The 24,402-nt window shown below is 39.5% G+C and overlaps 1 protein-coding gene across 4 annotated transcripts in view; it reads left to right on the top strand.

The window, feature by feature from the left end:
* The window catches only part of LOC143125859 (secretory carrier-associated membrane protein 2-like), a 35,865-nt gene extending 17,811 nt beyond the window's left edge, over positions 1 to 18,054 (top strand). For all 4 annotated transcript variants that reach the window (XM_076287634.1, XM_076287637.1, XM_076287636.1 and 1 more), the window contains 8 exons: positions 1,854 to 1,931; positions 5,255 to 5,341; positions 8,129 to 8,243; positions 8,354 to 8,482; positions 10,607 to 10,766; positions 10,865 to 10,966; positions 13,371 to 13,488; positions 14,019 to 18,054. In XM_076287634.1, the coding sequence (XP_076143749.1) occupies positions 1,854 to 1,931; positions 5,255 to 5,341; positions 8,129 to 8,243; positions 8,354 to 8,482; positions 10,607 to 10,766; positions 10,865 to 10,966; positions 13,371 to 13,488; positions 14,019 to 14,165 (936 nt within the window). In that variant the 3' untranslated portion in view covers positions 14,166 to 18,054. The remainder of the gene's footprint in view (positions 1 to 1,853; positions 1,932 to 5,254; positions 5,342 to 8,128; positions 8,244 to 8,353; positions 8,483 to 10,606; positions 10,767 to 10,864; positions 10,967 to 13,370; positions 13,489 to 14,018) is intronic.
* The last annotated feature ends 6,348 nt before the right edge of the window (positions 18,055 to 24,402 follow it).

The raw sequence follows: 24,402 nt of genomic DNA, 5'->3' as shown, positions 1-24,402 counted from the left end.
CTATTTCTCTAGAGACTGAAGCTGTAGCTGCAGCATGTTGATTGACATGTTTTAATTATGTAAGGAGATGTTCAAGGACTTCAAATAGAGCCTGTATCAGGGCCATAGTTATACCATGTGTTTTATGTACTATTTTTGGTAGCCTACTGTAGGCTGCTTAAATGACTAGTATTTTTTTTATTCATTGAAGCCTCTATGTTTATAAGCTTGTGGGGATGCACAATGTGCTAAAGGTGGCAAACAAATCTATGTTTGGTACTGCTATTTGTTTTGTTATGGTTTATGTGTGCAATAAACATTACAATTCGTGACAAAAAAAATTGTGGTATCCCCCAAACCACTATTACCAAATGGCCAATATTAAAAACATTAAAACATACATATGGTAACTGCAATATGCACATCATGGTGTGCCACCACGCTGCCTCATAGGCATATTGGTCAACTGTTTTTAGAAATAAGTTGGGGCGCTTTCATACCTATTTTTAGGGATGTGCAAAAAATTGATTCACATTCATATCGTGATTCAAGCGCTATCCCTGACCGGTAGCCTAGTCGGCGCAAACGCCAACGTTCGGAGGTCCTTTGCTATGTGTAACAGACCGCTGTCAATGGCAATGTGTGGATCAGCTGCACTGTAAAGAATGTTTGATTCAACTTGTTTGTGGTGAACTTGTTTAGTTTATTCAGTTATTTGAACATGTTTAGGGTAAGTGTTGCTTTTTCCAGCCTATGTTTTTGATGGTAACCGATTGTCAGTCAATAGTGAAAGTAAGTAACTATGTAGAACTGTTTTGTCGTTGACTGACACCACGGTGAAGTTAGTTTCACTTTGCCAATGAGTTCAAATAATAGACTAGTGCAAATGTGTGAAGGCTATACTATGCTAGGTTTTAGTACAGCATTGTTTAGTGGAATAACTTCCATACAGTCTCACGTGCAAGCAGATTCCTTCAAATGCGCCACTGACTGTCAAAATACTGATGCACAGTTTGAAGTTGCGTTCCGTGCTGTTAAAGGGAATGGCAGATGCCATTCTCATTGGTTTAAATGTTACGCCCAAAACACACCCATGACTGATTAAGAAACATAAGGCCCACCTTCTTGCGCCGTGCGCCAGACGTTTCATAACTAAACCACACCCAATATGGACTGGACAAACCCCGAAATTTGTTTAAACTATTCGCCAGTGACCATGCACTTGTCATAATAGGCCCCTTGTCTTTTACCTGTTCTATGGCATCATGAATAGCAAAAGCGGGTAAATTAGTTAAAGCCCTAGGGGTTAGGTAAAGCTAAGAAATGGAATGTGACTTGATTAGACCACAGGCTAATGTATACAGATATAAACATGGTCTGTTACCATATGTTATTTTTCAGTGATTTACTGTATGAACACAAAAGAAGGCATTTGTGACAGTCATACAAGCAGACTGTATTAGTGTAGCCTAGTCAATATCTGTTCAAAAGTAATGGGCCGGCCCCGGCCGTGGCGCAACTGGCTGGGGCACTTGCACCGTACTTCGACAACCCGGGTTCGATTCCCGCCCTGTGGTCCTTTCCGGATCCCACCCTGACTCTCTCCCATTCACTTCCTGTCATTCTTCACTCTCCTATCCGCAATAAAGGCATAAAAGCCCAACAGAAATGTACTAAAAACATTTTTTTTTGTAAAAAAAATTAAATAAATATATATATATATATATATATATATATATATAGTAATGGGCCTACTGCAAATTTTCAGAGTGTGAGGCTACTGCATGCTGGTATTGAACTAATGCTGGATGACACGGGCACCTGGGTTTTATGTTAGATTCTTTGTGGTAATCAAAATCTTTATATATTCACAGGATCCATCAGTTGTTCAAGTAACCAGCACAGCCATGGATGGAATTCAGGAATACAACCCTTTCTCCGCTAGCGGATTGGTAAGATTTGGACCAATCTGAATGAAATCTCTTTTTACTGCTACTACCCTTTTTACTACTTTTGCAGCCAAGAAGTGACATCTTTTGTGGAAAAGGTGGAAGTGTGTTGTATTTACATTATGGATGACATTCATTCACTGCTGACTTAACAAGTTGTACAAATTGGACTACGTCTTCCCAGATGCTCAAGTCTTTCAAAAAAATGTTTTAAAAAAAAAAGACTGCCAGGATATGTGTTGACTTCAAGGATAGATAGATTAATTGTATTAGCCCATAACAGAGGTTTACTCCTGCTTCCCTGCTACAAATGTGTTTTTTTTTTTTTTTTTTTTTTTTTTTTTTTTTAGAAATAAGTTTAATTTATCTCTGGTGTTTAACCCTAGTACTCAGCAATTTTTGCAGGTTTTTGCATTACTTACCTGTTTTAATGACTTTATAGAGGTCAGGAAAGTGCATATTCTTATATAATTTTTTCCAGCACAACCTAAGCGATATGAGCAGTATTGTCATTTCATTTTAACCAACTTCAACACAGTCATGAGCAAAAAAAAAAATATATGTATTTATTTTTAATTGATTTATTTTTAAATAAATGATTGGCAAAAAACACAAATGAGGAGTGCCAGGACATAATGAGTCCAGTGTTGCGGAAATCCATTTTGAGATATAGCGATTTGAATGCAGAGAGGGTTGAAAAATTACAAAATTATGCATTTTCTAATTTCACCACGAACACATTAATTTACCTCTTATCTATCACTCATAGATGTATCTTACTGTAAAATTACCTAGAAATAATTGTTCAGACGCTTGCTGTGTGAGAACCAGAAGGTTTCCGTTTTTTTTGGTCTGATAACTTTGTGTTTTGGCTTTTGGCCTCTTAAAGAAGTCATCATAAATAGGCTTTCCACTCGTAATTATTCTGAAGAAAATGTCTATTTTATCCAAGAAATTTAGGATGAGAAACAGTGACCTAAACATACAGTTGTTGCTGACCAGATTCCTCACAGAGATTCGCAATTGGTCCGATTCAATTTGTTTTGGAGTTGGTGGCGGCCTATTTAAAAACAAAAAGAGTAGGCTATGCATTAAGAATTAGGCTATTATACAGTAGTCCTTGTTGTCTTCAGAAGTTGATCAAACATTATAGCCTACCTCTCAAATTATACGAATGCCTCAAGTTTTGCAGCCTGCGTGAATGGAGCATTTACACGTAGAAGCTGCGCTGTGTAGTTTGGACCTTTCGGATTAAACAATAGAGATTCTGAAGCAATTCAATCTTTGGCTACGGATTTCTTTGGAGAATGGACAACAGAGGTGGACAAGAGACAGCACTGGGGCTATTTTAATTCCAAAGGCCAAGAGAAACTTTATCAGGATGCATACTGTTGACTTACTCATTTGCACTATCACCATGACCACTATCACCATTGCACTACCACCATGACACTCATTCACACAGAGCACCTTAGAGCACCTTACCATACCTTACTATGCACAGAGAATCACAGGCTCAGTCCCTGCCTCATTGCAAGCGCCTCTGATTTATTAATCACCACTATGTGGATACTTTTTTTAGAATTGATTTAGATTAAGTGTTAGTATAATTTGTATTTTTGTAATTTGTATTTTTGTATATTTCTATATATTGTATTAAGTGTTAGTATAATTTGTATTTTAGTATATTTAGCATATTCTTTATCTTCTACTGTCCTGCTTAGTTGTGTTTTTATATTATATACTTTAATTACTCTTTCTGCTGTTAAAGAATGTGTTTGTGTTGTATGTATGCTGCTGAGACCTTGAATTTCCCCTGGGGATCAATAAAGTATCTCTATCTATCTATTGTGGTGGTTGAGAGAAAATATACATAACATGCTCATTTACACTTCACAAACTTTAAAGCTGATTTTCTCAACTTGTTTTTTTGGTGAGACGAGGATAGCTTACACATTTTAGCCAATATCTCTGGGTTGGCTAAATGGAATTGAACAAATGACCCCTTGTTTTAAACCCTAAGGTCTGTGGATTATGAATATCCAATAAACACTTTTTTTTTTTGTCGAATTGGACTCAATTTCGTCGTGGCACACCCCAAATGCATAGATTACACACTTATTCTGAAATAAATACCATTACATTTTTTACTACAACTATCATAGTCAGAGAGAGATCCCTCCTCAGTCATGTTGACACTACAGGTGGGTCTCAAAAAATTAGAATAAAAAGTGGAAAAGTTCATTTTTACCCCCTAATTCAAGTCAAAAAGTGGATCTTTCTATATATCTATTTCTATATATGTATAGACCTACAGCTCATGAAAACCAAAAATCTCAAAAGATCCACTTTTTGAAACTAAATTAGGGGGAGGGAATTAACTTTTCCACGATATTCAAATATTTACTTTCTGTAATGCAATGGGTAGATTGGAGTCTATGGATAGATGGCGCTGTTGCTGATCGAGTTAATCTACCCATTCCTGGATGATAAAATGATGTTTTGTGAGTTTTTTTTTTTTTTTTTTTTCAAATGTCTTTGACACATTCCGGTCGCAGTAAAAAAAACAACATGTTTTTAAAATGATAATAACATTGTTTCTACTTCATGGATCGGAAAAACAATTAGCTTAGCATGATCCCTGAACCCTCCCCTTTCCATAGACCAGCGGCACCTCCGGACAACGAGGGTAAGTCTGTTACAGTTAGTCATTTCCCAAGGGTGCGTCAGCAACACGGATCCGTGCCGCTGGAGTTCTGAGGGTTAAAGTGGAATAGGAATTACATATTTCTGTAAACTGTCTTCACTGTTAAACTGGGGCCTTGGATGTTGCATACATTGCCACACTATTGAGACATAGAATTTAGGGTGTTTTCACACTTCGTCCCTTTCAACCTTCTAAACGAACATTTTTTTGTGCATATGTGAACATATGCCAACCAAACTCAGACCCATCCAAAGCGAACCGAACAAAGATAGGAGGTAGTCTTGGCACGGTTCGCTTTGAAGTCCGCGGTGCGGTTCACCTAATCCGTGCATTGTGAACACAAAGTGCCCTGTGTTCACTTTCACCTTTTGCATTGTAGCCTATTTTATCCTCTTCGATTTGCCATTGCCAAGAAGGCATATTGTTAATTATCAATGTGAATAGAAAATCCTTTTTCCAGAGCCCTTTTTGTTTTGGTCCACTTTCTGGTCCACTATGTGGTCTGATTTTGGTTCTTTTAAAAAGGACTATATATGAAAACACCCTTGTAGAACAATTCGTAATGACGAAATGACAATTTCCCATTATTAACCTTTGGCTTAAATCATTTGGCTCTTAGGAGAAGTACAATGAAACTACCATTCCTATCTCTGATGGTTCCTCCCAGCCAGCAGTTCTGCAGCCTTCCTCAGAGCCCAGTCCGCAGGTCAGCTCTTGTTATTCATTTTTGAAGCTTTTATTTTTGTACTGCTATTCTGATTAAACCACACTGCATCTGCCTCAGTCATCATGGTTTTTAAAAAGTGGTTTCAGAAACCTCCAGAAAATTTCTCCATCACTGTCGCAACTAATCTGTGATGCTCCACATGATAGTTCCCATGGTTAATTTACTCAATGCTCTCATTTGTTCGCCCTGAATGATACCTCTGAATGATTTCTTGATTCTTTTTAACCTGCTCGTTGCAGCTAAGTCACAGGTTGTTGCTGGTCATCCAGCTACATATCTGCCCTGAGGTGGCCAATTATCTTCATTGAAACAGTTGCCTGAATATGACTGGGTGTGTTCTGGTGTCTAACTGCTGCCTTGGTTAGAAAAGCAAGATTAGCAAACACCGCAGTCATTGGAAAAAATAAGGCAATCTAAGCAGAGACTTTCTAATGAGGAGACACAGCACTCAAATAATCTCCCATCGAAATGTATGGGGTTAGTTCGTAACGCAAACATGGCAGTCGTCTACACATATTCCGCCCCTGATAAGTGCCCAAAATGAGTTGCAATACTGGCACCGAGTTGAGAAGGACTTGCCTAAAAGGACTTTGATCTAAGGTATGAGCTACACCAGGCGCGTAACTGAAGCGCTCTGTTTGAGTAGCGTCTGCTGCAACAATTAGCTGCCACTATAATCAATGGAAGTAGCTACACCAGACGTAATAGCGGCGCGTATGTTCGAAAAAAAATAGACCAGTCTTTTAAAATGGAATTTACGCGTCACAAATGGAACGCTTCAGTTACGCGCCTGGTGTAGCTCATACCTACGTTTTTATTAGGGTTGGGTATCGTTTGGGTTTTATCCGATACCGGTGCTAAATCGATACTTTTAAAACGGTGCCGAAACGGTGCCTGAACCGGTACTTTGTTTTTAAAATGTTTTAAATTAAAATGGTCTAAAGCATGAATTGCTTTTTTTTTTATTGATAAGACAAATTTGAACATGAAATTGAACTGTTATATTCAATTTACTATCAATATGTCATTGCTCCTACGAATAATACATTTAAATGTTAAAACAGCTTGCCATGCATGCACACACTCTGCTTTCAAGTTTACCCAGTGTAGGCGGTTTGCCATAAGGTATGTTAAAACCGCTTGCCATAGAACTGCCAGGTCATGGACAACGGCATTTGCAAGCAAGCTAATCTAACAGGGACTCTACTTTCTAGTTAATTCAGTGTGTTCCCAAATGCTTCAAGAAACTTCATGTCTTAACCCAGAACACGCAATAGTTTTGAACATGTTAGGCTACATGTCAGTGTTGAAGTGTTTAGATTCCCAGCGCTAGCCTAGTAGGCATTTTAACAGCAACTATGGCTATGCACTAACTCCAGTCAGCTTAATTAGCGATAACTACGGAGATGGTTTCGTAGCCTCTTTGACAGCTCAGTGACATCAGGTATGTAGCCTAACCTACATATTTATGTTTTTGCCAGCTAAATTTTAACCTGATCTTCATATTCATTGTGATGCTATATGGGCCTCATGCACATGAAAGATTAATATCATGCCATTATGTTGTTTAGAACACACCGTGAAATAAAGTTTTCACCTTACACCTTTGCTGATAACATTTCAAATAAATGCCAATTAGCGCATTAGCAAGGATATTGTGTAACGTGTACTGTTGATGTTGTTTCATAGCCTTTTGCTTGTGTGTAGTTAGGCCCACTGCTAGATTTTGACAGGAGCTCGCGATATAAGTAAGCTACTTGTGCTCACGCAAGCTGTCAAACACTGTCCACTCACCTATGTGGTGCACCCTCTGGTTTATACATCCAGTGTTTATGTTAGCTAACTGTATCTGGATGTGTTGCTATCAGAGCAAGACGTTAGAGATGGCGCATGACATGCAGTGATGCCTCGTATAAAATAAATAAATAAAAAAACGCTATTTAAGCACCGAAATGAGGCACCGAAATCCACGTTGTTATTCGATGCAATTACTACCGTTTGCGTCGGCACCGGTGCCATATTAGAACTGTTTCGGTGCCCAACCCTAGTTTTTATATTTGGAACTTTTCAAAAAGGTGCTAGTGTGACTGTGTGACAATGGGGTAAAGATAATCTATCATAACTGGAAATAATGATTATTGATGGCAGACCTTGTTATTGTAGAAAAAAAGTAGCCTAAGTCAAGTGATTTGTGAGATGTCTACCAGCACACTACTTGGGACATTAGACAGGACAGCAAGTTAATTACGCTGTTATTGTCATAAAAACAAACAAAGCAATGTAGGAATGTCCAAAGATTCTTGACTGCACTTCTCTATGTCTTTTGAAACGTCTTTTTGATAAAACTCTGGGTTGACGCTCTCCCCAGGGTCTTTCTGCCATTAAAAACACTATATGGACACAGCCTAATATAGATTCTGGGAGTCCAGATTTCTACCCACCTCAACGAAATCTGATATATGGCTATAATCATACTGATATGGCTATAAAATCAGTAAATCATTTCAGTTTGAAAATAGTTAGGCTTGCAAAGAAGGCTTAGCATGCTCTGTCAATCCACCACTGATTCCATCCATGGGGTGTTGCAACTTACACATTTCATACACACAGGAACAAACACAGATGTGTATACACAGGCATCGCGTGTTGCTTTGACATTGTGATTACTTTTCAATTCATGCAAGCACAGGCCAGTAGATGACTTCAAACGTTACTGTAAAAGTGCATCAAAGTCCATTTAAAACATAGTTGCTTATGTTGGCATAGGCAACAGCAGCTGCTGCTCAGGCAGAACTCCTCAAACAGCAAGAAGAGCTGGAGAAGAAGGCAGCAGAATTAGAACGCAAGGAACAGGCGCTTCAGAACAGAGGAGTCTCCATGGGTAAGAATTCTTCTAAATTCTGTTTAACTTGTTTTGGATTGTAACATAACTTTCAATAAATGTTCTACAACGAGGTTTAAGTTTTAAGTTGGCTAATCTAAATTTCACAGGTCCAGAAAACAACTGGCCCCCACTCCCAAAGTTTTTTCCCATAAAGCCCTGCTTCTATCAGGATTTCAATGAAGAAATTCCTGTGGAGTACCAAAGGGTTTGCAAGATGATGTACTACCTCTGGATGTGTAAGTCCATATTCTCTGTAGTGCTATATGACTCTTAACACTTTGAATGCCGTGCTGTTTTTGGAAGCTTTTTGGATTGCTAGCCCAGAGTGCCAGCAATCTAGATCATTGTTGACTATTTTTGTAGAGCCACAGCGTATTCTATGTTATAGCTATGGACACATACTATGGCTCGTTTGAAAGGTGAGACTTTAAGCTCTCAGTGGGTACAAACCGTTTATTTCTACATGCCTCTGTTCCTGAGACATCCCAGGCTAAACAGTGGCTAGTTTTCATCAAAATCCCTGTTTTGTTTTTTTTAGAAATGGAGATATAGCATCTTTTATGAAATATGAACTGTTGCCTGTAAAGTTTCTGGGAAGTGACTTAGCGAGACCTGGTGAGACTGCCACCTAGTGATAAACCCATGAAAATAAATGGCCTGGTTTTGACCTGATATGCATGCGTCACTGATTCGACCCAAAGCAGCAACCATCAAAAGCCGAGTTATGATCAAATGTCCAGATTGTGCGTTTTCCTGAGTTTTTGATCGAACTCAAAATCGCACATAAGGTGTGTTAGAGTAGCCTGGGTGTTCCCATGCTGCCTTGCGCGCGATTTGATTCACGCTGCTAAGGCAGCCTGGAGACCATGGAGCAAATTTTCGCCTGAGATAGGAGACCAATCACAGAACAAGGGGGAAAGCAAGACAATGATGAGCTATGCACAGACGCATTTGATAGACATCCGTGGCACCCAATAAAAGGATCTGGGCATTTTTTTCAAATATGAGAAAATGAACGCTTGGTTCCCAGACCACGTCTCATTGAGAAGTGGTGGCGCTAGCCAGGCTAGTGTTAGAGTGTCTATTTTCATAATTTTAAATAAAGCTAAAAACACAATATTGTGTTTTTGGCACTCCACGCATGGGAACAAAAAACGCAATATTGTTTAATATAATAAATATGTCGTCTCACTGAGCCAGATACACATGAAGGTATGCTATATTTCTCCAAGGGAAACATGAAAATGAAATCTAGTAAATTTAGAAGTGTATCTATTAAGAAGGGGAAACTGGCAGAAAAAATGTTTTACATTGATAAAGAGTTAATTCTGTCTATTGTGGAAAAAACTGTGGTGAAACAGGTGAAACAATTCCACATTTAGTGACTGAGAACAGGTTGTGGAGCTTAAACAATTCATTGTTGAGACTACCCATTCCATCAATAAAACCTTCTTTGTGGTGCTTACAGTTTGGGCTCTTGCTACGTACAATAATTTCCTGAGACATTTGAGAGAATTGTTAATGATGTAGTCCACATGAGGCTTTTTTTTTTTTTTTTTTTTAACTGCCGGTTAACTTTTGCCGTGTAGACAGCAAAACCGGCATTTTCGATGACAACATAGCCCCACCCCTAAACCCAGCCACCGTACTGGACCTGACACTCTGCTTGTCAGAACAAACTGGCAAATGCATAATTGTATATTTTTTACTGGTGTCGTTAAAGGTGTGAAAACTGGGGATATGGCCTTAGACAACGTGCCACTCCAAGCCATTTCCTAACTAAGTACTGTGGCATTATATGGAAAGGGAATGTTAGAATTACCAATGACCAGCTTAGTGGAGGGGTTCAAATGGGCTCAGACCAGCCTAGACATGACTCTTTCACAGTCCAAGGATCCAGTCATCAGGAGCACTGCCCCTGCATTTAAAACAGGTAGAAAGTGGAATCCACAAGAAGCAGTGAAGCATGCTCAAGGTGCAGTCACATCAGGATATTGTAGGGCAGGAGCAAAATGGAAGAGCGGGGCTTGGACTACCAGGTGGAAAGCATGGGGCAAGTCCACAGCACAGGAGAAAAGACAGATTATCAGCTTTGTTTGCAAACATGAAGAACAAATGTTTTGTTAGTGATTTTGGTTTTGACGGTAAATAGGCTTGATTTGTTTATTGGCTGCTGTGTGAAATCCCCTACCTTTAGCACTAGGAATTTAACATCTCACCTATGTATGAAATTGTCACAAAATTAAGATTACCTGTCGTCTTAATTAAACCAGGCCCTAACAACTCCAGTTTAAAAGATGATGTTAGATAAAGAGGAAAAATAACAAATTATAAGACATGCATTTAATTCTGCTTTCCAGACCATTGTGTCACCCTCTTCCTCAACATCCTGGCCTGTTTGGCTCATTTCACTGTGGATGCTTCACATGGGGTGGACTTTGGCTTGGCAATCTTATGGTTCATTTTGTTCAGCCCAGCGGCGTTCGTCTGCTGGTACAGACCTGTATACAAAGCCTTCAAGTAAGTTCTATTCCATCTAACTTTTGTTTCTACTGTGAGTTACGTTTCTACTGAACTCGTGTAAATTGACATTCCTGTCCATTTTCTTTCTCCAAAAGGTCGGACAGTTCCTTTAATTTCTTCTTTTTCTTCTTCATCTTCTCCTTCCAAGTGATTGTGTACATCATCCAAAGTGTTGGAATTCCATACTGGGGAAACAGGTTAGTTACTCCAGTGACTGTCTGAGTGAGAGATTTCTCTTCTCTCCTCTTCTCTTGCTATATCTTTGCCAGGGTTTTGCAGCAAAGTCCAATATTTCTGTGGTGTTCAGGAGCCCATTTTCGACATTAATTAACAGATACCTGAATCAGTTAGAGTTGCCATGGAGTGTTGATCTGTATTTATCTTGGCATAGTTGAATAAAAACAGTTCAATACATTGAGCTGGCAGACTGTAAACCTCAAACAGTGATGTCTCCTCCCTCAAATGCAAATTCAGCATATACACAAAAATGTCAGTATAAAATGGGCCAATTTCAGATTCCTAGATATTTCATTATAGTCCTGACATCATCATAGCATCATAGAGGGCAGCACCCACCCCTATTTGCCCATCCCAGCACCAGCCCTGCTTGCCTCAACTAGTTTTAGACAGAGCTAACCATACGGCCGCTAGCCATACCCATAATATCAAATAACCTAAATATATTCTATCTATCTATCTATTGGCCTTATAAATATTAAGTTAATGGGTGTGGTCCAGTTGTAGTGAGTCTGCAGTCAAGTTTGTCTTCCATTCTACAAAGTTTGAGAGTAAAGATTGCAAAAAACAAGGCTGGGAAACTTTTTGGGACCTAACCATTATGTAGATCAACTTCGAGCAAAGACTGAGATGGTGTGGCAACCATTTTCTTGGATGCTGTCTGATTTGACATGGAATGACCAGTCCATCCCCCAACATTTTGTCGTTGTTGTTCTGGGTGAATTTGCTTAGCATTTGTGACATAAACACATTTCCTGTAGAAGTGTTCCAATTGTTGGCGAGATGAACATGGTAAAATAGTCTCCCAAACTAGGGTACATAGATTGCTGCTTGTTGCTATGTCTCAGAACATGTGTGTGCTCCTCTCCCCACTCTTTAAATGCTTTGGCTGGTAAGCTAATGTCACTGTCTAGAAATGCAAAAAAAATGCATGCAAACTAAACTAAATTTTATTCGCAATAATGTCACGTTTTTACATGGCATAGGCCTATATGCAGTTGTTTGATTGCACGCATGTTTGCATTTTGCAAGGTCTATTTTCTTACATCTGTCTGTCCCGCCTTCAACACTTTTACATATTGCCTTCAGCGCTGCGCAGCCTCAGGTCAGCTCACTTCACTTGATCAGTTCTTGGCGAACAAAAACAGCAACAAAAAACAAGCATCTTTAGCAGGTCACTGGCCAGAGTGTTTGAGTTGCGAGAGCCGCTGCAGAGATTTCTTACAGAAAAAAAGTCACCGTTAGCTGCACATTTTAGTGATGAGGACTGGGTGTCAAAACTCGCTTACCTGTGTGACATATTTGGGTTGCTTAATGACCTCAACCTGTAACTCCAGGGGAGAATGACGACTTTAAACTGGCAGATAAAGTCGCTGCATTTAAAGCCAAGCTTGATTTGTGGGGACGACGAGTGGACCAGATAAGTTCCAAACAGTATTGGGGGTTTTGGGAGAGACTGAGGCAGGGCCCTTTCTCTCGCAGCTGGTGCGCGATCACCTTGTTGCGCTTTCAAATGAGTTTGAGCGTTACTTCCCATCCTCCAAAGATCCACGGCAAACCAATGAGTGGGTCCGCAACCCATTTGTCAATAATATCCCGAATAGTCCTAACTTGTCAGCGCAGGAGGAAGAGCAGTTGATCGAAATTGCAAATGACGGTGGTCTTTACAGTGTGTATAAGGAAACCTCTCTGGCGGGTTTTTGGATCAAAACCAAAGCAGAATATCCCGAGATAGCCGTAAAAGCGCTGAAAACGTTTCCCACCACGTATCTATGCGAGGCCGGGTTTTCGGCAATGACTGCAACTAAGACCAAATTGCGCTCGACTGGACATTTCAAACACACTGAGGGTGTCACTGTCTTCCATCACCCCCAGATGGAAGCTTCTTGTTGTAGGGAAACAAGCAGGGCACTGATTATATTCGTAATGCACGTTTAGTTCCCATGTTTTGTTCCCATATTTTGTTAAGCATGTTCACACTTATAGATGTAGCTTCAAGTTGTTCAATATTCATAGTTCATATTGTTCAATTTTCACTTTTTCCTATCGTTACCTTCACTGTTCATACATAACTAAAGCTAGTTCTTTTCAAGTAATGCATGCACAACACATATGGAACATGGAACCCCCCCCCCCCCCGGTCCGTGGAAAAAAAATAGGAATCAAACCGGTCCATGGTACATAAAAGGTTTGGGACCCCTGTTTTATACTATACTTTATCAACAACACCGTTATGGAGAGCGGTAGAGCGGGGTGATCAGTCAGAAGTAGATTTTAAATATTAACCAGAGGGTTAGTGTAATTACTAATGTTCTTATACAGCTACATAATTATTCAACTTATTTGTCTTTTTTTATTTGGTAGTGGTTGGATATACTCTATTTCTGTGATCGGGACTAACCTGGCTGTGGCTGTGTTCATGATGGTAGTGGCTGGCTTCTTCACAGTGTCGGCTGTATTGTCTGTCATCTTGCTGAAAACGGTATGTTATATTCTCTCTCAAAAGTAATTCTACATTTTCATATGTTTCATTCAATGTAAGAAAGTTGCCATATGATCAGGTCCTCTACAGGATTATGACATGTCAAGGGTAGTAACAAAATCAAACATTTTACATACCACACATTAAAACCTTTACAAATGAAACAACAGAACAGGAGTGATGCACCAGCAAAATCAAAACATACGGGAATGTTCTCAGGCACCTGCTGGAACAATTGCAAACGGGTAGCCAGTTAATGAACAAATGTGCAAAGGTAGGAATTGGGTTTTGTTAGAGAGAGAGAGGGAGACCGGGGGAGAGAGACCTTTTTAGCCTGTAAAGTAGAAATCAGAACACATCACATTTAGCTAATCAGGGACTTTTATGTTATATTGATCTTAATCAGTATGCAGGCAGCAGTGATAATATAATAAGATAATACAGGGCATGGTAGCTGCAGGAAGAGGTTTGAAACCACCTAGGCCCTTGTGTATTTGATGCAAAAATTATTTTCTTTTTGCTTTCCAAAGGTACATGGCAAATACAGGAGAACTGGGGCCAGCTTTCAAAAAGCCCAGCAGGAGTTTTCTCATGGTGTTGTCAGTAACCAAACCTTCCAGAGTGCTGCATCAAGTGCTGCATCTGCAGCTGCTCAGAATGCCTTTCAGAACAACTAGCAGTGGCAAACTCCGCCTTCCCCGTCTTGCTGTTTTTCTCTCTCTGTTGATTTTTCTGACTGCACGCTAGTATGTTGCCATCACATACTAACAAAAGGTCATGGGGTCTGTACACATATGAACTGTTTTAAAACCTTACTCTTATTAAATTCAAATATACAAAGTTCCAATAATTTAGGGCAATGCCATATTATGTTATGTTTGATTGTACAGCCTTACTTTTACTGGTTACTTTTACTGATCATCAGTCTAAAGCCCTGTGCCTCTTTGTTTACATTAGGTTTAGCATTACATTAGAGTTGTTACATTTGTAGATGTACATTATTTAGAAGGATTGTTACAGAAATGAGTGAGGCCATTGTATGCTAACAGATTATTCTGGCTTATGTTTATGATTAAGTTAGACATTACATTAGGAGTACATTTTTATGGTGACAACAGGTGTGAAGATGGAAGTCTAGCTTGTTCAGTAATTTGTATTAACTTCAGATAAGACTAATGAGATTGTAGGCCTATGTCACTGTCTGATTCAGGATTCATTACAATTTTTGTTCAAGCCACACTTGGAAGTGGTGAGAAATAATTACATTTAACATGACTATTCACCATATTTGTATATAAACAGAATAATTTCTAATTGGTTATTGAGCGATTTGTCTCCATTTAAGATTGGCTAACTACAACCCGAAAGTTGAGATGCTTTGTAAAATGTGAATTAAAAAAAGAAGGCTTTGTTTTAGTAATTGTCAACCCTATATTTAATTGAGAATAGTTCAAAGACAACATATCAACTGTTGAAGGAGTTTTATTGTTTTTTGGAAAAAATATATTCACTTTTAATTTAATGCCAGCAACATGTCTCAAAAATGTTGGGACATTTTTACCACTGTGTTACTTCTTCTCTTCATTTAACAACATTCTGTAAATGTTGAACTGAGGAGACCAGTTGCTATAGTTTTAAGAATTAAATGTGGTTCCATTCATGATCGATAAAGGATTTCAGCTGCTCAACAGTGGTTAATCATGTTTTTCATTCCATGATGCAGGCCATTTTAGCACCTGAACCCGTCCTCTATGGAGAAATACTGTTTAAATATGTGCAGAATTAATTTGGGCATTGTTCTCCTGAAATATATAAGGTCCTCTCTGAAAAGACATTGTCTGGATGACTGTATGTTGCTCAAAACCTGTGTACATCATTCAAAATTGATTGTGCCTTGCCAGGTGTGCAAAATGGCCATATCATATGCACTAATGCACCTCCACACCATCATGGATGCTGGTTTTTGAACTGAGCTCTATAACAAGTTGGATATGTTGAATAGTCCCTCTGTTTTTTAGCCCAAGAGTCCATGATTTCTGAAAATAATTGCATATTTTAATTGGTCTAACCACAGGACCTTTTTCACTTTAACTCAGTCCATTTTAAATGAGCTCAGGGTCAGATCAGATTGTAGCATTTCTGTATCATGTCTAAATAAAATGTAGAGTTTACACCATCATTGTCATGATGCTCATAGACAATGGTTATCTGATGTTTTCTTGAGCACATACAATGATTTTCTTTATAGAAAAAAGGTTTGGTTTTATTGCAGTCCAGCATTTTTTCATCCCTGTCTCTGGCTTTTGCAGCCTTTTGTTGCCTCCATCCCAACTTTTTTTAAATGTGTTGCTGGCATCAAATTCAAATTTTATTTTCTTCAACAGTTGATATGTTGTCTTTGAACTATTCTCAATTAAATATAGGGTTGATCTGGTTTGAAAATCATAGCACTCTTTTTTTTTTATTTTTTTTATTTTTTTTTTATTCACATTTTATAAGGTGTCAACTTTTTTGGACTTCAGGTTGTATGCGTCAACTAGAGACTACCCTTCAGAGCTAACATACCGGTATATACATATATACATAGTGGATGATGAGATTATATGTGAAAATTTTTCAAAAACTTTATACTAAACATTACATTCCCTCTGGTCTGACCCCTGTTCTTTAAAGATCTAGTTGAGCACAGTTGGTGAGCACTGAATCATATTTTACTGACATTGATTCTACCATCCTCATGTCAGACACTGTAGCTACCCTGCATGACTACATGAAGGTAGTTACTTTGTCAGACCCAGTTGTGTAATGACTAACTTAAATCCTTTAAAGCAACACCAAAGAGTTTTTTGTACCTTAAAATAATGTTTCCAAAATTGTTTCCGTGGTTCATCAACTCGTAACAGGGTGAACGGCACTTCTGCATTCGCTTCGCGCCCCTCTTTCGGCTATAACCGCACTATGTAAGTTTGCCAGATCGGGTAGCGGATCTGTAGTTCGATGGAATGAGACATAAGAAACTACAAATTTGACTTGCATGATGTCGCAATACATCGTAATTTCATAAAATCATGCAACATATTCTACCTTGTCTATGGACATCGTTATTTGCAAAGCCGTTGCTGGATAAACAAATAGCGTTCGTGCGACAGAGGAAAAGTTCTTTGGTGTTGCTTTAACTCTTCAATGGGCATATTAAAACCAAGATCCTCAAGACACTCACAAGGTGAATCAGTAGCGATAGTAAATCCTCTGAAACAGTAACAGTACAGATACATGCAAGCGAAGTGAAGCGCTTACTTTGCTGTCTGTGGGCATGTCATAATGTGTGGAGACGGTGTGACAGACAGAACTAACCTAATTAGCTAACTAGCCAGCTAGCTGGCTATCCAGTTACTTTAACTGCATCAAATTAAGCCCCTGATTAAATGTATAATGTACCAGCAACAACAGCAACCCTTTACAAAGGCCTCCAAGCTATTCTTTTCAATCAAATTAACTGATTGAACAATGGCATAGTCTATGATTGGTTCATTTGGTTTTCCATTTAAAACCAACAATCAAAAAACAAAAATGCACTTATTTTTTCTATAGCCTATCTGTTTCTAAAACCAAAATGAAAAAAACAGTGATTTCCAGGTCACGCCAATTGTGTTCGGGCAAGTAAACAAAACGAACAAAGGAACGTAAGAGCTTGTCTTGTTATCCGATTTGTCCATTTTTGTTTTGAGTACAAAATTGGAAAATGAAGAAAATGACTATCCTTGTTTTTCATTTTGGCTTTAGAAACAGACATAGAAAAAACATTTTAGTTTTTTGATAGTTTGTTTTAAATGGAAAAACAAATGAATAAATCATACATGGACCCCATAGTGCTTCAATTTTCCAACCGTCAAAGGCAAAAGCAAACAATCTGATTAGTAGCCGCCTGCGAAATTTGTTCCTCATTTGCATAAAATTCAACTTTACCCAACTTTTTTGCTCGCTTCACCCAATTCGCTGTTCTACGTCACCATCGCCTGCCCCCAACTGAAAATGAACGGAACACATAACTTTGCTTCATTCACTTCGCTGACATGTATCAGCACCATAAGCATCCATCGGGTATCCTAGAGCAAAGTATGAGCTGTTAAGGCAGTCAAAAAAGATTGACACCGCATGTTACTATATGTTAGTAGTCTTAAAGTCTATACTCCTAGCAGTGTTTATCCAAAACTCAAAGTGTATTTTTTTTTTTAAGATTCTCAGAAGACCTGCATCAGAATGCTTGAAATGGCATGAAACTTGTCTATTACACTTTCCCATATGTGTGCAATGCAGTTGCTTTCTTGCATGTAAAAAAATACATTTGAATCAAAAGAACATGTATTTAAATGTAACTTTATGAACAAAGTAATATATGCGTTCAATTCATTTAAGGAAATGAAGGAAGATTGCTTAAATGATTTACCTTACGTAGAACTTACCATATTGTAAAATTTTGAAATATGAATGTATTTTTATTTTATATTTCTGATATTACTGAAGGAACAAATGTGTTTTCTCATTAAACAGCTGCTTTTCAAACAATGACTTGTTGATTCATGTTTCAAATTAGCATCGAATTTTAATGCAGGATTAAAACAAACAGGAGAACTGCTTTAGCCGGTGAATGTCACAACTCTCTTATAGGAACCAAGCTTTGAGAGACTTGTATGGCATCTGTTGTTTTGATCTTTTCTTTAAATATCTCCCATGACTTTCATGCAATATATCCAGATTTTGTGATGACTATTGAGTTTCTGGGGAAAAGGATTCCAGAATAAACTGATGACTTCAAGGATGAACAACAGAACAACAAGACTTCATATTTTGGCTTGTGCATGGCAACATTTTAAAATCAAGCCAATTAACTCAAACAACCATTACATTTTATAGATTATATTTATAGCACAAATGGCCCAAAATTAACAGTCCAAGCAGTATTCTGTGTTCTTGCTGATCCACAACAATCTGATGATCAGCATACATGCCATGGCATCACTTTTTTACCTAAACTGAATACCCCCACTCCTCCCCTCTAAGCTATCATATGCTTGTGGTAAATGTGTTTTGTGTTGAGTTATGCTACGATCTGAGATGCGTTCCGCACGACACGTCAATGTGTGATCTCATTCTGTGTTATAGGGATGCTGTCTCATTAATGATGCGCACCTTTGATTGTTGATATCACGGGCAGCACCATATTTGTTTTAACGGTTTTGAGAGAATGAATAAAAGATATGCTGTTGCGTTGTCAATGTGAGATATTGTCTCTTCACTTAATTTATTGCAATTTCCATGATGGTCGAAATAAAATAGCATTCTTTTTCCTGAACTGCAAGTAATTTACAGGTCATCTACACAAACATGGCTGATGCACACAAACCCACTCCCCTTCCCCATCTAGGATGCTCGATGGTATTTTAAGCCCCCAACGTTGTCTTCCAGGCAGAGCTGCGACCGTCGACTTCAAGGCACCTAACCCTAACCTAGTGCCTTCCATGCAGCGCTGCCTTAAAAGACCATACAGGATCTAGGACACTCCGATCACTTCTCATTGTTTCTACTGCCCAATTATTCAGCACTCATCAAACGTGTGAAACCAACACTAAGGACAGTCAAAGTGTGGCCAGAGGGAGCTGACTGCACTTCAGCAGAGAGGAGAGTGTTTGCAACTCAGGCCACCCATGACTCCCACATGGACATTGATTCATATGCCTCCTCCGTGTCACCACCCTCAAATGGATTACCACTTTCCCTAATCAGAAGCCATGGATGAACAGTGAGGTCAGACTCCTGCTGAAGGCAAGATGCATCACATTCAGATCAGGTGCACCTGGACGCAGCTCAGGCAGATAGCTCATCCAGGGCTAACCTGAAAAGGGGCATCAAGAGCACAACCGCAAGCTAAGGATTGAAGATCACTTCAAGAACAACTCTGACCCCCAACACATGTGGCACAGCATCCAGGCCCACAGATGACAAAACTACTAACTCCACCCCCCCTCACTGACACCTCCTTGCCTGATGAGCTGAACCACTTCTATGGTCGCTTTGATGGGGACAACAAAGAGGTGGCCATCATGGCTGTGGTCTCTGCAGATCACCAGCCCCTCACACTCTTTACCACCGATTTGTGTGTGGCATTAATGCACATACTGTAAGGCTGCTTGTCCTGATGGTATCCCCGGACGCGGCCTCAGGGTACTGTGCTGAGGTCTGGACTGACAACTTTAATCTGTCACTAGACTAGCCCAGGCAGCTGTCCCTGCGTGCTTTGAAACCACCTCCATTGTGCCGGTGGCAAAACACTCCACTGCAACAAGCCTTAAAGGGATATTCCACCATTTGGGGAATTACACTTATTTTCCACCTCCCCTTGAGTTGAAAAATCTTGAGTTGATTTTTACCTTTCTCCAGTTCATCCACATTTAAAACTTGTCTCCTCTCAAGTTAGAAAGTGTAATAAGACCAACGGAAAATGAAACGTGGCGATTTTCTAGGCTGATTTGACATGGAACTATAGCCTACTCTCATTCCAGTGTAATAATCAAAGAACACCATGGGCGCAGCAGCACAATGATACCATGCAGCACCTAAAAATAGTCCCCGTAGGCTAACTTCTAGCAACAAGGTTGAGCTGCAGCAGACAAATTGATTAGTGACTGGATTATTACGCCTGACTTTCCTGAGTTTCCTCCAGGCAGGAAACTTGTCAACAAACGTGTTGGTTTGTATCGTAAAAGCACCACTGCCTTAAAAATCCGATTTTGTTTACCGTGCTCAGAGTTTGGTGCTGGGCTAGTGGGTGCCTTATTTCCGCCCACTCACAATAAAGGCGTAGAAGAGAATGGCAAAAGAGAACTTGTCGTGAAATTAAAATTCCACTGGAGCTCCAAGTGGATTTGTAGGCCTACAAAGGCCTTACAAACACTGTTTACTCTTCGAGTCATGGTAAAATTACATTTTTGGTACATAGCTAATTTAGATACACTTATGGGGTGGAGGCTTGCATTTCTTTTGAGATCCGCCGTCTTGGTTTGTATAGAAATGAATATTAAGTGATACATACAGGTAAAATGGCAGAAATACTTACGTGACATGCAGAAGCAGCAATGGCATTGGGCATTTTTTGCAGGTTGTGCAAAAAAAAAACATGAAAGTGAGTGGTATGTACAGTAAACCCACTCGATCGATTTGTTTGCTAACCTAAAAAAGACATTGAGCATCAGTGTTTCCTCTAGGATTTTTTTAAGCAGTGGGGGCAGGACCCCCAAAAACCCCCCCCCCCCCCCCCCCCCCCCCACGACACATACATAAATATTTTTTTTATATATAGCCTATAATTTAGTATGAAAAGTATTTCTTTTAAAATATGAATTGCTTAAAAATACTGCTAATGTTATGCTGTTTAACAAATGTATAAATTGTGCACCGTCGCTTTCATTCACGTTTATTTCTCAACGATCTTCTGCCTGCTCCGCTATGGCTAGTGCTGTAGGCTACCTACGGATGGGCCCTCTCACAGTTTTTAAATGGTCAGTAGTGGGAACTATACTGTTGCCTTCATGATTTCCTTTTAAAAGTTTCTTATAAGAAGGATATATGAATTATCAACAATGACAAGCCAGCTGGAACCTGCGGCTCTCTCTCCCTCTCGTGAGTGCAGACGCTTTCCCAATTAAATGGATCACATAATGTTCACGTTAGATCTGCTGCAAAGGAGTTAACTTAGTTTAACATGATGTTATCTCGATTTAACATGATGTTTTGACATTGACATTGCAAACGTTCTCTAATGAGAGTGAAAAGCAGTTTGCAGTAGTCGTCTCTATCGCAGGAAAAAATAGCGAACAGCCTGATAACCAAATGAAATGCTTGGCGGGCCGGATGAAAATGCTCAGCGGGCCGCAGTTTGCCCACCCCTAATTTTCACATTTAGCAACAAGGGTAACAAACGTTTAGGTCGTGCGGCCTTTGTGCGTCTGTGTAGCCCAAATTATTAAAAAATAAACTTTTCCGTGTCATACAACACAACTATTTATTTTAACATCATTACATCTATTACTACATCTATAGACTATTTCCAATTTGTATTATATTAGTGACTCACTTATCGTTTTAATGTTTCCAGATGTTTGATATCAGGACGTGAGCTGTCAGAACTGACAAGTTGAACGTTGTCTTATTAAAACGGACCCACCGCGGTGACGTTTTTGGTGGAGGTGTTGTTTAATAGTGACTCAGAAGAAAGCAAACGTTTGGACAATAAGCACATCCACACACCATGTGGAGGTAAACTGGACAGCCCCAAACCTCTGAATAGTTCTGCTTGTTGTTAAATTGCAATGTTAACGGCTGCCAACGGGGGGTTCATAATGTCGGCAGGATCATTTAAAAGGCAACTGCGACTATTGTGCGTCTGTCCCATTTCTGATACCGTGTGGGAAGAAAATTAAACCGTGGCGGGCCGCCACTACCAAATCAACATAGAGGAAACACTGAGCATCGTCGAGAGGTTAATTGGATTGATGGTTGTGAGAGACTTTGCCATCGCTTCTCTATCACCATCGTGCTAAACCTGCCAATAGCGCACCAGGTGGACAAGCCAGTTTGTGATTGGTCCCGGCAAAATTGTTTTTTTTTTGCTGGGACCCAAACGGAAGCAGCAGAAGATTTGCATGTGAGATCACATACCTCAGATCACTTTTGGAGTTCTGATATGTCCACATTCTTTTAGCAGTTTTAACACAATTTGCTCAGAACCACATTTGAAAGACTCAATTGATGTCTCTTATAATCCGTGCCAACGATTCATATTAAAGCCACAAACTAACAATCACCTAGTTACTACCTTGATATAAAATGAATGCACACAATAAAAAAAAAACAGACAATAAAGCCCTACGGTGCTATTAAATGAATCCCATTTCACAGATTCTTACATTCAACTTTCTACACACAATCAATAGTAGATTAACATCAAAAGTTTGTAATTGTGGCAAACACACAAAAAAAAAAACACAGACACACACATACGCACGCATGCACACTCACACATAAACACACACACAGGTACGCACACATTCACACATATGTACGCATACACACACACACACATAAACACACTTACACATAAACACACACACATACACATACATAAAGACACACATACACACACAGTAGACAAGCAGGCATACGCTTGCTTGCTTGTGGTTGTCCATCGAATCCGATGATGACGTCCACTTCTGTCTTTTAGCGGTGAGTTTTCTGATGGCTGAATAGTCCTATCCTGGATCCACAGGTTCTATTGCAGGTGGGGCATGTAAACATGGTATTGGTGTTGCTGGCAGTCATGGGTGTGTTCCTCCTGAGCCTTCTTTGTTGTCTCCTGACTGTCCTTTCCTCCTCTAGTGTTTGGGTCCCATCTAGACATAACTGCCGCCACACATACACACATAAACACAAACACACCAACATGCACATACGCATGCACACACACACACACACACATAAACACACACTCTCTCACACACACACACAAACACGCACACTTATAAAAATACACATGCAGGCACACGCACATACACACACACACACACACGCACAGACACAAACACATACACACGCACGCATGCACAAACACACCAACACGCACACACACACATAAACACACTCTCTCTCACACACACACACACAAACACACACACACATAAAAACACACACATGCAGGCACACACACATGCACAGACACATAAAACACACACACACATTCAGGCAAGCAGACACATGCACACACACACACACGCACCTCATTACCCCCACCCACACACTCACAAGCGAAAACACACACACAGAGAAGCACACATATACACAAAGGTAAACGCCAGTGTTGTAGTACTCGAGTCCAGGTCTCGGACTCGAATCCGAGTCATGAGCTAAATTTAGAGACTCGTGACTTGACTTGTTGGACTTGAGCACTGAATGACTCGAACTTGGACTCGGACACGTACATTCAGACCATGCAGACTCAGAAATTGAGAAGAGGACTCGACTATTTTTTCTAATGTCATTAGGCTATAATTGTAATATGTATATTAGTGCAATGGAATGTTATTGCTTCATGTCATACATCACACGTCACGCCATGTTCCTACAATAACGGACGTTAACTTTAATGACGCCAAATGCATGGAGACATGAATGCCCCAAAGGTTGTCAGTTTTGTATTTAATAGTGACTCGACTAGGAATTTTTTTTAATGACTTGGACTTGAATACTGGAGACTCAAACCTGGACTCGGACTCGAGCCATAGTGACTTGACTACAACACTGTTAAACGCACACACTCATTTACATACACAAAAGTTGCAAGAGTAGGGGATGGAGTAGGAGATGAAGACAAATTGACATGTGTGATTTTTTTTTGCGGAGAGAATGTGCAGGACTCAGCGGCGGTCATATTTTGTACAGCTTTGTGGTACATCTGTTTTAAAAAAAATAAATTTACAAAACACCTGTTTATTTTTTGTGGCATGTTGGAGTATTGTGTGTAGATTGATGAGAAAATATAATTGCATCCATTTTAAGATGAGCCTGAAACATAAAAAAATGTGGAACAAGTGAAGCGCTGTGAATACTTTCTGTATGCACTGTAAATATAACGACTCATTTACTGTTCAATTCCTGCAGCAGTGGTTTCACTTCAAAGCAAGTATACGGTAATCAAATTGTCTTAGTGTACAATATACGGTAGAAATGAAAGCTGGTGCCTCAGCCTTAATTTGTGTTTGCACGGCCCTGCTGTATCATGCCCTTTTATGGGGATAGGGCGTTTACCTATGCTAATTAAGAACAATTAGCACGCCCTGTCAACTTAAGAAATGGAATTCAGCA

This window comes from Alosa pseudoharengus, unplaced genomic scaffold, assembly GCF_046254945.1.
Source record: "Alosa pseudoharengus isolate Yale_2024_CS ecotype anadromous, Long Island Sound unplaced genomic scaffold, YU_APseudo_1.1 YU_APseudo_1.1_scf_16, whole genome shotgun sequence".
NCBI lineage: Eukaryota > Metazoa > Chordata > Actinopteri > Clupeiformes > Clupeidae > Alosa > Alosa pseudoharengus.
This window is presented reverse-complemented; position numbering and strand designations above follow the sequence as displayed.